General features: G+C 44.5%; 1 protein-coding gene across 4 annotated transcripts in view; it reads left to right on the top strand.

Annotated features, from left to right (window-relative positions):
- The window catches only part of GRIPAP1 (GRIP1 associated protein 1), a 395,004-nt gene that overhangs the window by 108,755 nt on the left and 273,040 nt on the right, over positions 1-13,209 (top strand). For all 4 annotated transcript variants that reach the window (XR_015300640.1, XM_086940304.1, XM_086940303.1 and 1 more), the window contains exons 10-14: positions 5,498-5,545; positions 6,057-6,088; positions 8,554-8,601; positions 10,222-10,321; positions 12,810-12,887. Coding sequence is in view for 3 of the 4 variants with exons in the window: in XM_086940304.1 (XP_086796430.1) it covers positions 5,498-5,545; positions 6,057-6,088; positions 8,554-8,601; positions 10,222-10,321; positions 12,810-12,887 (306 nt within the window). In the remaining variant the exon portion in view is untranslated. The remainder of the gene's footprint in view (positions 1-5,497; positions 5,546-6,056; positions 6,089-8,553; positions 8,602-10,221; positions 10,322-12,809; positions 12,888-13,209) is intronic.

Here is a 13,209-nt window from a genome sequence, read left to right as displayed (position 1 = left end):
GCATAAGACATTCTGGTTGCTCTGGATTGGCTGAGAAGGATGTAGTTCACAAACATCTGAAGGCTTTCCCTTTGTCCCCACACTTCTCCTCCTACTTGGAGCCAACCTCTGCTCGCATTCAGAGGGGCAGGTCCTACATCTCAGCCTCCAGGTCCTCCACCTTCATGCCTGGAGACTGGGTTGGTGGGGGAGGGGCAAGGGTTACGGTAAAAGAGTTCTTTTCATCAGCCAACGGTGGCGATCAAGGTCCTCCTTTCGGTGTGTCGCCCCTCCATGACCACGAAGTTGTTGGAAGGTGGAACCGTTTTGTTTGCCTGATTTGTGAAAGAGAGTATTGACTGTCGCAAGGCACATCTTTCTGATGTGTTGTGCTTTACTCTTTCAAAGACCCAGCAAGTTTGTACAATGGGCACAATTAAAGGCTAGGGGGCCCCTCACCCCTTCATCTCTTCTGAAGAGAAAGAATAACGCCCAAAAAACCCAGCTCCACTGTAAACAGGCGTTGATGCACACCCGTGATGCGCTCGGTGTCTCGGTGGGACCCCAATGATGAAGCATGACAACAACTAGGTTGGTGGGTGAGAGGTCTTTTAAGAAAACCTATGGACATTTTTCTCATACTTTGTATGAGGAACATCCTAAAGATATTTGGTCGCATTGCTCGCTCCTCTTTCTTTTTGTATAGTATGATGGGAAGGCGTGCAATCCCTCCCTCTTCTCGCGCTCCCCTTTGTTATTATTTCGTTATTCATAGCAGCCATGACCTGCTGCTTAACTGCGCCGCCCACCGCTTGAGAAGTAGCAGCGGACGAGGGTGAAACATGAACGAGGCCACCATGAGCGTTGAAGACCTTGAACAAAGCGATGCTTGTGCTGAAATGATGTGGTTTACATGGCCATGAAAACAACTATTTAATTGAATGATAGAATCATTCGACTGATTGCTTTGAAAAGGAAGAGCTGCTCCTCTGAACACCGCTCTGGGAATCTTGTAGCATGAGATAAGCTGAATGGAAGCTCTCAGCGCTCGGGTTGAAGTGAAGGTTTGCAGCGATGCTTAGCCTCATTAATGTTACACTTGAATGTCACCTTTTGTTCACGTTCTCATCCCACTTTAATTGAATCGCATATTTGGACCATTTCCAGCTTCTCTCCTGGAGAAATGCTGTTGTTTAAATGCATAGAAACGATGAGTTGTTACACTTGCCTAATGACAGTCGGTTAACCCGTCTATGTTCTCTGTTCTTAATATTTATCATTTCTCTTCTGAGAAGAAAGGAGGTATGGCTTTCAGGGAGCAAAAAGCATTTATGTGCCTTATGAGATGGAAAGAATTGAACTGACGTGTTATTGAATGCGCAAAACACTGCAAACAGTATAACGACGGATCATATAAACTTGGAAGAAAAAGTAACTGTATATGGGGTATTGATGTGTGAGTTTCCTAACCATTGGGGGTGGAAGGGGGTAAAAACAAGGTGTCAAAGAGGTTGCAGTGTGTCTAACAGCAAAAGAGGATTTAAAAATAGCAGAGCGAGCGATTGTGAGAGCAGTGTGCAAGAAATGCAGGATCAGGGGAAAAATTGAAAAACCTTGCGAGGCACTAAAATATATCAGGGAAGGAAGGTGTGATGGGGGTGTTGAAAAGTCAGTCCAATGAGTAGAAAAATCCACTTCTCTTTGCACACTCCTGCGCTTTTTCTCCCTATAGGAGGTTTAGCAGACATTACGGAGTAGGGCTCCAGCTTTTTCGACAGTCAGTAGCATCACATTTTATGTTCACTCTGACATCTTCCGCTTGACAGTGGAAAGGTGATGGCAGCTTCGTCTCTTGATACCTTCGTTTCAGGAACTCAAGTACGCAGGTGTTCCTTCAAAACTCTGCAAGTCTTAAAATTATTCCTCAGGGATGGACTTACATTTTCCAAAGAGAGCCTGCGGCCCAAGAAGTGCTGGCAAAAATGGATGAGCCAGGAGGTTCTAAACCAGATAAACCTGCATCTTGTGCTTGTGGTGTAGAGTAGTTCTGATGTTGAAGACACTTATCAGTTTGTTTAATTGTTACGGAGCTGCAATAATAGTGCAGCGCCTTGTTAGAAATTCTTGTATGGCCCAAATCAAGGAAAACCCCAGTATTTCAACCTTCTAGTCATTGAACTGACAAATTGGGGGGAGACATTTATCTTAATTGCGGACTTTGTCCTCAATTATACTAAGAAAATAGTTAACTCCTAGAACTCAAAAGATTTGTGCTGCATTAGTCCGCGCCAAAGATCTTTATACAAATATTAAATGGTCCATAAAAGAAATTAAAAATGACATTTCATATACAGTTATCATAAAATCATTATAGATAGGGAACAGTACTACTTAACTAAGCATATAAGACATTGAAGAATGACCATATTCAATATGATTATATTGTCTTTCTTAATAGATTGAGAAAAAGTTCTGCCCAACAACCGTGTAGACTAAACTGCTCATACCACATGGCTTAACATCTGTTACTGTCTAATAAACCTACAATTAATTAGTCTACACGGTTCTTGGGCAGAACTTTTTCTCAGTCCATTAAGAAAGGGTTAATCACAGCTCCATTTCCAATGTGTTGGGCATCATTTTCCCAACGGAATATCTCATGTTGATCTTGAAACTAAATATTAACTTCTCAGGCATAATTTTTTTTAATAAACGAGGTTGTGGATTACTTTATGAAATTTCCTTCTCTCAGATATTCACTTCAAATGTTTTGACTTGCTGGAATTGATCATGAGGACTTGCTACAAACTTTCACTTAGGGAATATTAAACTATATTTATTTCTTCTTTGAGTGATGACTCTCAAGTAGACGGTCTGGGAAATTTGGGCTCACCAGAGGAGTTTCTGTGTGTGTACGTTGCCTCATAAAACGTTTAAAGCCACTAAACTTATCAAGTTGTAACCCATCTATATTAAACTCGGCTATACTTTCAAAGTGGACAATGAGGCTTGATTCGAACTATTCAAGATGTGGATTTCCCAGTGAAGGCCATCTAAAAACGTTTGTCAACGGCTTGAAACTCAGTGATTTTTCGGTTACTATTACAAGACGATTATCTACAGTCCTTAACTCTGGTGTCATTCTCACTGCCCTGCATATTATAATGGTGACGGACAATAATATTCCACATTCATTTGCACCAATACTTTGTCTCAATAACACTTGTGCACTTGTTTATTGCTCAAGATTGTATTAATTCAGTATATTGAAAACTATTTTGAATTGAAAGCTACCATCACTCGAAAGATGGGAACCGCAAACATGAGACTTCTTTTAAGAATCTGGGTCCCTTTCAATTTGGCATATCAATAACCCTTACTAGCATGCAATAATATTATCTGTTCGATCTAGTTCACATTTAAAACTGGAACCGGCTCTGTCTTGATCTATTGTAAAAACTAATATTAAATGCACTTCTTGCATTGGAATACTTGAAAATGGAAGTGAATATTGAGTTAATTGCATATATTTATGTTTCAATGTATTGTCTGTTATTAACTGAAATTACATTATTTAATAACGTTTAATTATACCCCTCTTCCTTCAAATAAATAAAACAAAAATACTGATATGTAGAGTTGGGTACATAGGTATCATTTATAAATGGAACTTTGGTTACTGTGGAGTGTTTTGTGAAATCTGTTGCATTTCCTATTTACGTATGTCGGGTTGCAGCTCCTTTCCTCATCCCATCCAACGCAGCGCTCTACTGTGTCTCAGCTCGCCTCATAACTCTTATGCAACCAAGACTACCGTTCAACACCTCATCTGCAGGCTACCCATGAGATAATTACACCCATAGTGAGTTCACTGAATGTGCGTCTTCCATCACCATTGCCAATAAACACAGGAGGCATCTCTGGTACTTGAGCCTCACAGACGTCACCACAACGGTCACCGTAATGGAGCATCACCTCTGCTGCACCTTGATTTAAATGGCTAGACCCATGCTCCTGGACCTGGTCAACATGGTGCTCCATGCAAAAGTCAGTCTGAGGCAACCCAAACCTCTTCTAGATCATTCAGAAATACCCCATGGCACTCCACAACACATACTGATTGCATTCACAGCCAACTCCACACTTGACACCAACATCTATCTCAAATCATCAAACACACGCCATACACATCCAGGTACAGATCAAGAGTTGGATGTCAAAAAATGAGTTGGCTGTAAATAAAAACAGTGGCGCAAAACCTATCCTCCTCTTTAATACACTGGAACTAGTCCGCACAAGAGAAAAATGTAAAATGATCAAGGCTGAATCTTTGTCGTCAACATTGTATCTCTGGCTATTACAAGGCCCTCTTGAAAGTGACCGATAAGACATCAAACCACTGCCAAGATCTCCATTTAGTACAAATATAAACCAACATCAGTAACCATTAAAAGGAACACTATTAGAAACAGGCCTCCCTGCCTGCCCCCTTCCAAAACGCACTTCCCCACCATGCTCGACAGCCCCAGCACTCATTCGAACCCCTGAACATTAGCTTCCTTCTACGCCTCAACAATTCCATAAAAGCCAGTTACAATGTCTGTGCCACAGTACCGTTCTCGGTCATAAAATCACTTTATTCAGATGTTCTTGCCTCATTTGCATTCCCTGCTCTCCTTCCTCCTGAATCGGACCTCCTCACAAAAAACAAGTTCTGAAAACAATCTGATCCGGATCACAATGAACTATCGGAACCAGGGCTCCATCGCCCGACTATCCATGATGGGCAGAATCCCCCGGTACGCCTGGCTGTGCATCTTCAAAACCCAATTGTCCATCACCAGACCGTTCACTCTGGGTCCTGCAAACGCTGCGGGCTCCATCGCCCGACTATCCATGATGGGCAGAATCCCCCGGTACGCCTGGCTGTGCATCTTCAAAACCCAATTGTCCATCACCAGACCGTTCACTCTGGGTCCTGCAAACGCTGCAGCCATACAGATGGTATCAATGCCTCTGGTTCAGAACCATGAAGGAGATCCCGGGTTCTTCTTGCTCCGGCACCACATGCATCGCTTTCCACAGAGGATTTCCAGGCTCTCCTTTCCCCCAGAGCTGAGGAATGGTTCTCTTATTTCTGTCTGATACAGACGCCTGGGGCTTGTAAACCCCTATGTTCTCCTGGTCGCCAGCAGCACCCCATAGAGTTCAGTAATGATCTTTAAACTTTATATTGAGCTTATAGTCATTCTTACCTGCCAAAACCTTTCCATTCGGAAGCCACTGGTCCTTTTATTCTGCCGCTAGCATCCAGGGAGGAGCAGCATTCGAACCTGCATCTAGGCATCGCTGTCCACCATCTCTCTGGATTGAACCCCAGGGAGCGGAGCTCTTCCTCAGTGATAGCTTGGTCCACCTCTGACAGCGTCGTGTGAGGCTTCTTCTCCTCTTCCTCTTATTGTATAAAATCTCCTGGTTTCTGTGGATTCCAATGTTTTTTTTCTCGCTTTCTTTCTAGAGCTCAAAACAATTTGACTTGAGTCGTCTCCAGGAAGAGCTGACCAAGGTAAGGGGGTTCATGCCCTGGGCTCGCGATGAAGTTATTAACTCCTGGGCAGTGTTTGGCAGCGGGCCTCCAAAGCACAGAGAGAAGGAGTCCTCTGCACATGCGACTTAGCTGCCCTAAAAATCTTGTCCTGCTCCCAGTCCTGTTTTCTTCTCCTGTTAAAACTGGAATGCAGGAGCTATCCCCTCTTTTAGTTATTGATTTCCATCTTGTGTTGGAAAATTTTGTATGGTGGCGTCAAATATTTCACTAGAGAAGCCCCAAAAAACAGGACCTGCCAACAGCGTTGTTAGCCAGATTGTGGAGTAATATCTTGGGTAGAGCCAGCATGGGCCACTGAGTGTTAGGGAGCAGAGACGGTATTTTGGGGAGCGGGGTACTTGTGATGGCCAAGGCGCTCCACATAGTGTTTCATGGGAGCTGTTCTTATCACTAGAGCCCGGAGAGGTACAGCTGCCGTAGTGCCTTTACTCTGTAACCCTGATCAAATTGTTTTGTTTTATCTCCACAGCTTGGTGAGAAGCTGCGGAAGAAGCAAGAAAGGTGAGTGGTTTCGGTTCTTGTGGGGCAAGGTGGGGGCGGAAGGAATGAGTCTGTGACTCCTGGAAGGAAACACTTTGGGATTGATTCTAAAATGCCTGGTGCTGAGTGCTAGGTCTGGAATTAGCATTTCTGGTGATCAATTCCCTGCACTGAGCAAATATGACTTTCTAGGCCTATAATGGGGAGTAACATGCAGGTCCCAGAATTACAGTGCCCTTACCCACATGTTGTCTTGAAATCTTTCCGGTCACAAATTCTACCTACTGTCATCGGAATGAGTTTGTGAGTAGAAATGAAGCAGTACTTACTGAGTGCAAATCCACACCCAGTAAACTAGTAGACGTAGGTGGAGGCATCTTGTGCTGATTTTCAACGTGTAATCTGCCTCTTTGTGTACAGTTTATTACACCTGCATTCATAGGACCACGGCTTTTCAACCCCAGAGCTCAAAGATCCCAGCTAAATGCACAGATTTGGGGTGCTGAAATTCAACATCTGAGATGTGACTAGTGTTTTATAAGGGGATCTGGACATGAAACTCGGATTTCCCAATCCGTATCCTTGTGTCCTGCACAGCATGCCCTCCTGAGTCATAAGATCCATCTGTGTCGAACGACAGCTGCTTCCTTTCAAGGGGGCAGGAAAAAGAGTTTAACTCAGATGTTTGTCTCTTGATGTGGCTTAAAAGCTACTCCCAGGTATTTACTTAACCTAAACAGAAGCACATCACTGAGAGCATTGCTCACCATCAAGAGCAGCGCTTGTCTCTTGACCGGGGGTGAATGTTTTGATTTGTTCTGCATTCCGTCCATCATTTGTGTATTTTGCTTTCTCGCCCCAAGTGTGCCGGGTATGCCCAGACGTGGGTTCCGGGCTCACTGTGCCACTGGATTCAAGCTATCCTGGCTGATGAGGAGTGAAACCCCGGAACCGGTCCTAGGAAGATTGTTTCCAGTCCAGGGAGGACCTGGCTTGGCAGTTCGGCCTGGACTGTTCCCATGAGGCACAGGGTCAAGACTGATCTGCATATGGCTGGGTCTAAACTGGGGAGGTGAAGTGAGCTAAAGAACAATGGATTTAACCCAGATCTCTTTACTGTGGCTGAATGTTTTGATTTGTTCTGCATTCCGTCCATCATTGTGTCTTTTGCTTGATGAATGGGTGGCACTTCTTAACAGAGCTTGTTAACAGCACATGGGAGGTGGTACATCTTTTGTTTAGCTCCTGTTACACAGATGAGAAAGGGGCTCATCTTTGGCAGAGATCATAATCAGTTGGGCATTTGACACATCTTTATTAGAGCTCTTTGTCAAGAGATGTACAGGTGGCACCTCTTGGAGTTCATAAGAAGGCAGGAAGCTGGTAGGTCTTACTGGAGCTCTTTGTAAACAGATGAGGGGTTGGCATATCTTGGAGCTCATTATTATCCTATGCGACAGTACTTCATCTTATTAGAGATTATTCTAAACAGATAACATAGGGCCACATACCTAGAGTAGGCGGTGATAAAATGCAGAATGGTGGCACATCTTGTATAGAGCTCTGTCAGCACAGATTAAAGGTGGCACATCTCAAAATAGCAAGGTGTTGCATCATGAAAAGAGCTCTGTCTGCAAATCTTGTAAAGAGTTCTGTTTCTACTGATGCAAAAGCGACTGAAAATAAGGAGGCACATTTTACAAACATCTCGTCCGATGTTAAAATGTAGATCTTCCAGATGTAATTATAAGCAGACGCGCCTATGGCAAATTTGGCCAGATCTAAAGCAAATGGGAAATGGCACCTCTTAGAGTTTTTTACCAGTTGAGACGGTAACATCTGCTTTCAGCGCTCCCTGGAGAGCGCGAGAGGAGAAAGTGACACCACTTAAGTATGTTTAGTAATTGGATGAGAAGCTGCCCCCTCTTATTAGAAACGTATAAATGTAGCAATGGAGATCCTTTTCTTTAGAGTTTGTTAAAACAAATGAGGAGTCACATCTAATATGTAGACTGTGGTAATCAGATAAGAAGGCGACAAGTCTCTTAATTAGATTCTATTCATCATATAAGAAGATGACACTTCTTACACAAAGCACTGTCAACAGATGAGAAGAGGGTACAAGGTTCTGGTAATCATTTGAGAAGGTACATACGTTAGGCAGAGCTCATTATAATCAAATGACAAGTTGGCTCATTTCACATAGAGCGCGTGAAAACCTGAATAGAACTCTGCACGCTTTGTATAGAACTGGTTGAAATATGATCACAGAATGGCATGTTTTCTGTATAGTTTTCTAAAAAGAGATGCTGATGCGGCCTCACACATGTAGAGCTTGGTATGATCAGATGAGAAGGTTGCTTCTTTTGAATCTAGACCTCCCTGATGCACAGCTGCTGTTGAATGTGTCTCTGGGTTGTGTTTGCATCCTGACAAATCACCATTTACTTTCTTTTTGCATCTCGTCGTTGCCACCCTTGCTGCAGTTTTCTGCGACTACAGTCTGAGAAGGAGACCCTCTACAATGACAGCAGGTAAGAATGGGTGATCCAGTAGCTCATGCAAGATGCCAGTTTCCGATTGCACCCGCTTGTAAGGAGCCGGGAAAAGTTTGGTTGTATCGTAGTCTCGCCGTGCTAAAGCGAGTATCCCTGGAATGGAGAGTGTGTTCATATGTATCTTGGTTGAATCTATGCTGATTTCACAGCCATGATGGTAAGATTAGTTCTTGCAGAACTAAAGGTGCTTGTGAGACGGAGTGTATAATGTTTTAAATAACTTGTATACCTCCGGTGACTGTTAGTTTTTTGAATACTCTCTTGACCCTAGGAGTAAGAGCTGAACTGAAAATGAGAACGGTGGCCTATAATGACCAATGGGATGCTACTGTCCAACTTTGACTACATTTATATCCAATGTGCTGTTCTCATTACTTTATCATTTCCATACACTGATTAGCAAAATGGAAATATATATCTAAAGTCCTGTGAGTTTCTCAACAAACAACCGTTTGTCAAAAATGTCCATATCTATACACCTTTTTCTTTTCCCTTCATTTTATACCCATGTACAGCACCCTACATTCCTAGCTCACTTGAGCGGCCACACTTTGTGACCAGTGCTTCAGACGTGCCAGTGTTACTTATGGTGAAGCCAGATATCTGTACCTGTCCTGGTATGCGCCTCGCGTGCTACTCCCACAAGTCCCGGGATATCTGCAATGCGGCACTTCCTGCACCAGGACCAGGGTCTACTCATCTGCCACAACCCCTCTTCCCGGGAGACTGAACAACACCTACAAATAGTCAAAATTATGACATTCCTGGTCGCTATTGCTCAAATGTTTCTTCATCACAAGAAATCTAGCTACAGAGAGCGTGATTAAAGGACTCCTGATGCAACAGAGATACAAGGTTTTTAGCGATCTTAGCTGGTATTTCTTCTACATCCAGGTGCCCCAAGCAGGCCTTCTCTCTAGGCGAGTCAGGATAGGAGGATAAGAGGCTGATGTATTCAGCAGGAGAATTGTATCCTTTGTCTTTCACTTCCTCATTGACGTCAGCTGACACTCTCCCTAGAGAGGGAGAACATTTTGTGACATTCTTGGTAAGAAGGTATATTGAAAAATCACGTTGCCCTTCAGGTATGCAAACTTGTTTGCCACACTGGCATTATCTGACGTATAACTTTATGATGAGCTGCAGAATTTTACACCTACATTGTATGTAGGTGAGGTGATACTGTGAGGTAGCTGATGATCAGGTCTGACAGAGCTGCATCGAATAGGTCATTCGTATGTCTCTCCAGCAAGGATGGATAAAGTTCTCCATGCTGACATGGCCTGACCTCTGAGCCCTTCTTCAGTGGGAAGGAACTTTCACTCATTGTATGGAAGTGTTCATCAGGCAGTGACTGAGCAGCCAGAAGAGAAGCAGTAACACACTCACAGTACCTCTAAAGTAGAGCGTTTTTAAGAGATAAAACTTAAGGTAAGAGTACTGGTGAACATTGGACGTGTGCTTTCCACAGCTGCAGATAATGTCGCTTCACATTCCTGTTAAACACTGGGTATCCTCCGCAGTTCTCAGAGTCGATTCTTCTTATTGTGACTGGCTGACCCTTAATGTCCTGTTTCTTTGCACCCCTTGTTCCAGGACTAAAATTGATGAGATCCAGCAGCGGAAGGAGGAGGACCTGAAGTCCTTGAACCTCAGAAATCATAAACTCCATCTGGACCTTCAGGCTGTTCAACAGGTTGGTGCTGGTCGGCGCATCCTGCCTGGTAAGGTTGGGATATACACGCAGGGTGAAGGAAGGAATGCGGGGTTGTGCTTTACAGTGTGGTCTTCTCAGAAACTGTCCAAAATCTTCTGTATTTTACTGTCAGCCGTGTGACAAAGGGTATCTCAAGGCACACAGCAATGGACTCCATATTTTTAATCATGGCTAAGGGCTTCTCACAAAGAGCCCTACAGTTCAGTGAACTTGTACATAATATGGAGAAACTTCAAAGATGTTTTGACCAACTTCTATCTCCTCTAAAATCAGTGCTGAGGACTCCTCAGATACTGTTCCATAATTGTGCCACTCTGTACTCCGTGTGAGGACCATCTCAGATACAGTTCTGCACTTTTGCCAGTCTCTGCTCATTGTGAGAGACTTCTACAGTTTTTTAAACACTTGTATATTGGATGCCATTACAACCCTGAAGAAGCCCTTGTTTGGGCGAAACGCGTTGGCTGTTCCCAATGGATGCCAACCAAGCGTACCTGAAATAAAGCTACACAGAGATTTTCACCAACGACTTGTTATTGTTTGTCAACTTGTATATGTTGCATCTCTTTACCTGTTACTCGTTCGTATTGCCTCATCCACCCTCTATACGGCTTCCTCGAGCACGGCCCTATGCTTCCAACACTCTACTCACTGTAGAGACACATCCCTAGAAACACTGCCACTCTTACCCGTCCAGAAGCAGTTCCGACACACTCCTATCAAACTACATCCACTGCTACTATTCTCTAATTAGTGTTTATGTACCACTCCACTTCTGTTTCCTCTTTGGTGTGGGGGCACTACCTAGGCACACCCTTCCTCTGTTGCTGAAAGATATTTGAGGAGCACCCGTCCACTTCTACTACAGTCATGGGAGGGCCAGGGGGCAAACTCACCATCTCACCACTTCTGCCAGTTTATTTTTACTGCCTGGCATTCCCCTTTTACCATTCATTTCTCTGAGCGAGGAGACTGTATGCATGCCTACCACTCTCCTGTCAGTGCTAGGGACATTCACAGGGACATCTTCACACAGCTTCTACCCCTCACTTCCTAAGACTATGAGACTTATCGGGCACACGCTCTTACAACTTTTCACCCATCACTTCTCAATGCAGACAACCTCCCCAAGCTCACCATCTCACCACTTCTACCCCTTCTTAGTACCAGAGGACGCTGCACACACCCCATCCCACAACTTCTATCCCTCCTTTTTCAGTAGGGTTTCTGCAGACACGCCATCTCACTCTTCTAACCCTCCCTTTGATGCACATTTCACAGCTTGTTCTCCTCCCTTCGGTACACCGTCTTACCATTTCTACCCCTCCCGTCTCAGTACTAGGGAAATCTGCAGACACACCACCTCACCGCATCTACACCTCTCTCCGAAACTTCATCTTAATGCTACTACCCACCCTTTGATATACCATCTCACTGGTTCTACACCTCCCTTCGATATACCATATCACCACTTCTACACCTCCCTTCGATATACCAAATCATCGCTTTTACACCTTCCTTCGATATACCATATCACCGCTTCTACACCTTCCTTCGATACACCATCTCACCGCTTCTACACCTCCCTTCGATATACGATCTCACCGCTTCTAAACCTCCCTTTGATATACCATCTCACCACTTCTACACCTCCCTTCGATATACCGTATCATCGCTTTTACATCTTCCTTCGATATACCATCACACCGCTTCTACACCTCCCTTCGATATATCATATCACCGCTTCTACACCTCCCTTCGATATACCATCTCACCGCCATCTCACTGCTTCTACACCTCCCTTCGATACACCATCTCACCGCTTCTACACCTCACTTCCGTTCATCATCTCACCGCTTCCACACCTCACTTCTGTACACCATCTCACCACTTCTACACCTCACTTCCGTACACCATCTCACCACTTCTACACCTCACTTCCGTACACCATCTCACTGCTACTAACCCTCCCTTCGATATACCATCTCACCGCTTCTACACCTCCCTTCGATATACCATCTCAACGCTACTACCCCTCCCTTCGATATACCATCTCACTTCTTCTACACCTCCTTTCGATATACCATGTCACCGCTTCTATACCTCCCTTCGATATACCATATCATCGCTTTTACACCTCCCTTCGTTATATACCATCTCACCGCTTCTACACCTCCCTTCCATATACCATTACACCGCTTCTAACCCTCCCTTTGATGCACCATCACACAGCTTCTGCTCCTCCCGTCGATACACCATCTGACTGCATCTACTCCTCTCTTCAAAACTTCATCTCACTGCTAATTTCCCTCTCTTCGACACACTATCTCGCCTTATGTACACCTCTCTTCGAAACTTCATCTCACTGCTACTTCCACTCCCTTCGATTCACCGCTTCTAGCCCTCCCTTCGAAGGTAAAGGTCTGTCAGCCCGGGCCAACACACTCTCATTTGGTTTCCTTCGCAGGATGTTGCTGACCTGAAGGGCCAGTTGCAGAACCAGAGGAAGGAGCACGAGGTGGCCCAGCAGGCCCTGCAGGAGCAGGTAAGGACCCCTCACACGCGGTGCAGGAGTGGGTCTTCATGCTTCACCTGCTCATTCATTCCCCTTCTTCACATACACAATCACCACACTATCTGCACGTTTCCTGTTGAACCCTAGAGGCTGTGGGGAGCAAAACTGCCCAAAATCTGCCTCCACACCACCCACCCCTGGTCACGACCTTCCCTCATGGTAGATCTTTCTCCATCTCATTCTATCACCTCACTTGGCCAGTTCATTAATTGAAAATATAAATATTTTTTTTTTTAGCCCAGCATGTGTGTGCTAAATACTTCTACGTCTCTTTCCTTCTTTCCAAACATGG

Source organism: Lissotriton vulgaris, chromosome 10 (genome assembly GCF_964263255.1).
Source record: "Lissotriton vulgaris chromosome 10, aLisVul1.2, whole genome shotgun sequence".
Lineage (NCBI taxonomy): Eukaryota > Metazoa > Chordata > Amphibia > Caudata > Salamandridae > Lissotriton > Lissotriton vulgaris.
Note: the sequence above shows the minus strand (reverse complement) of the source record. Positions and strands in the feature narration are given on the sequence as shown.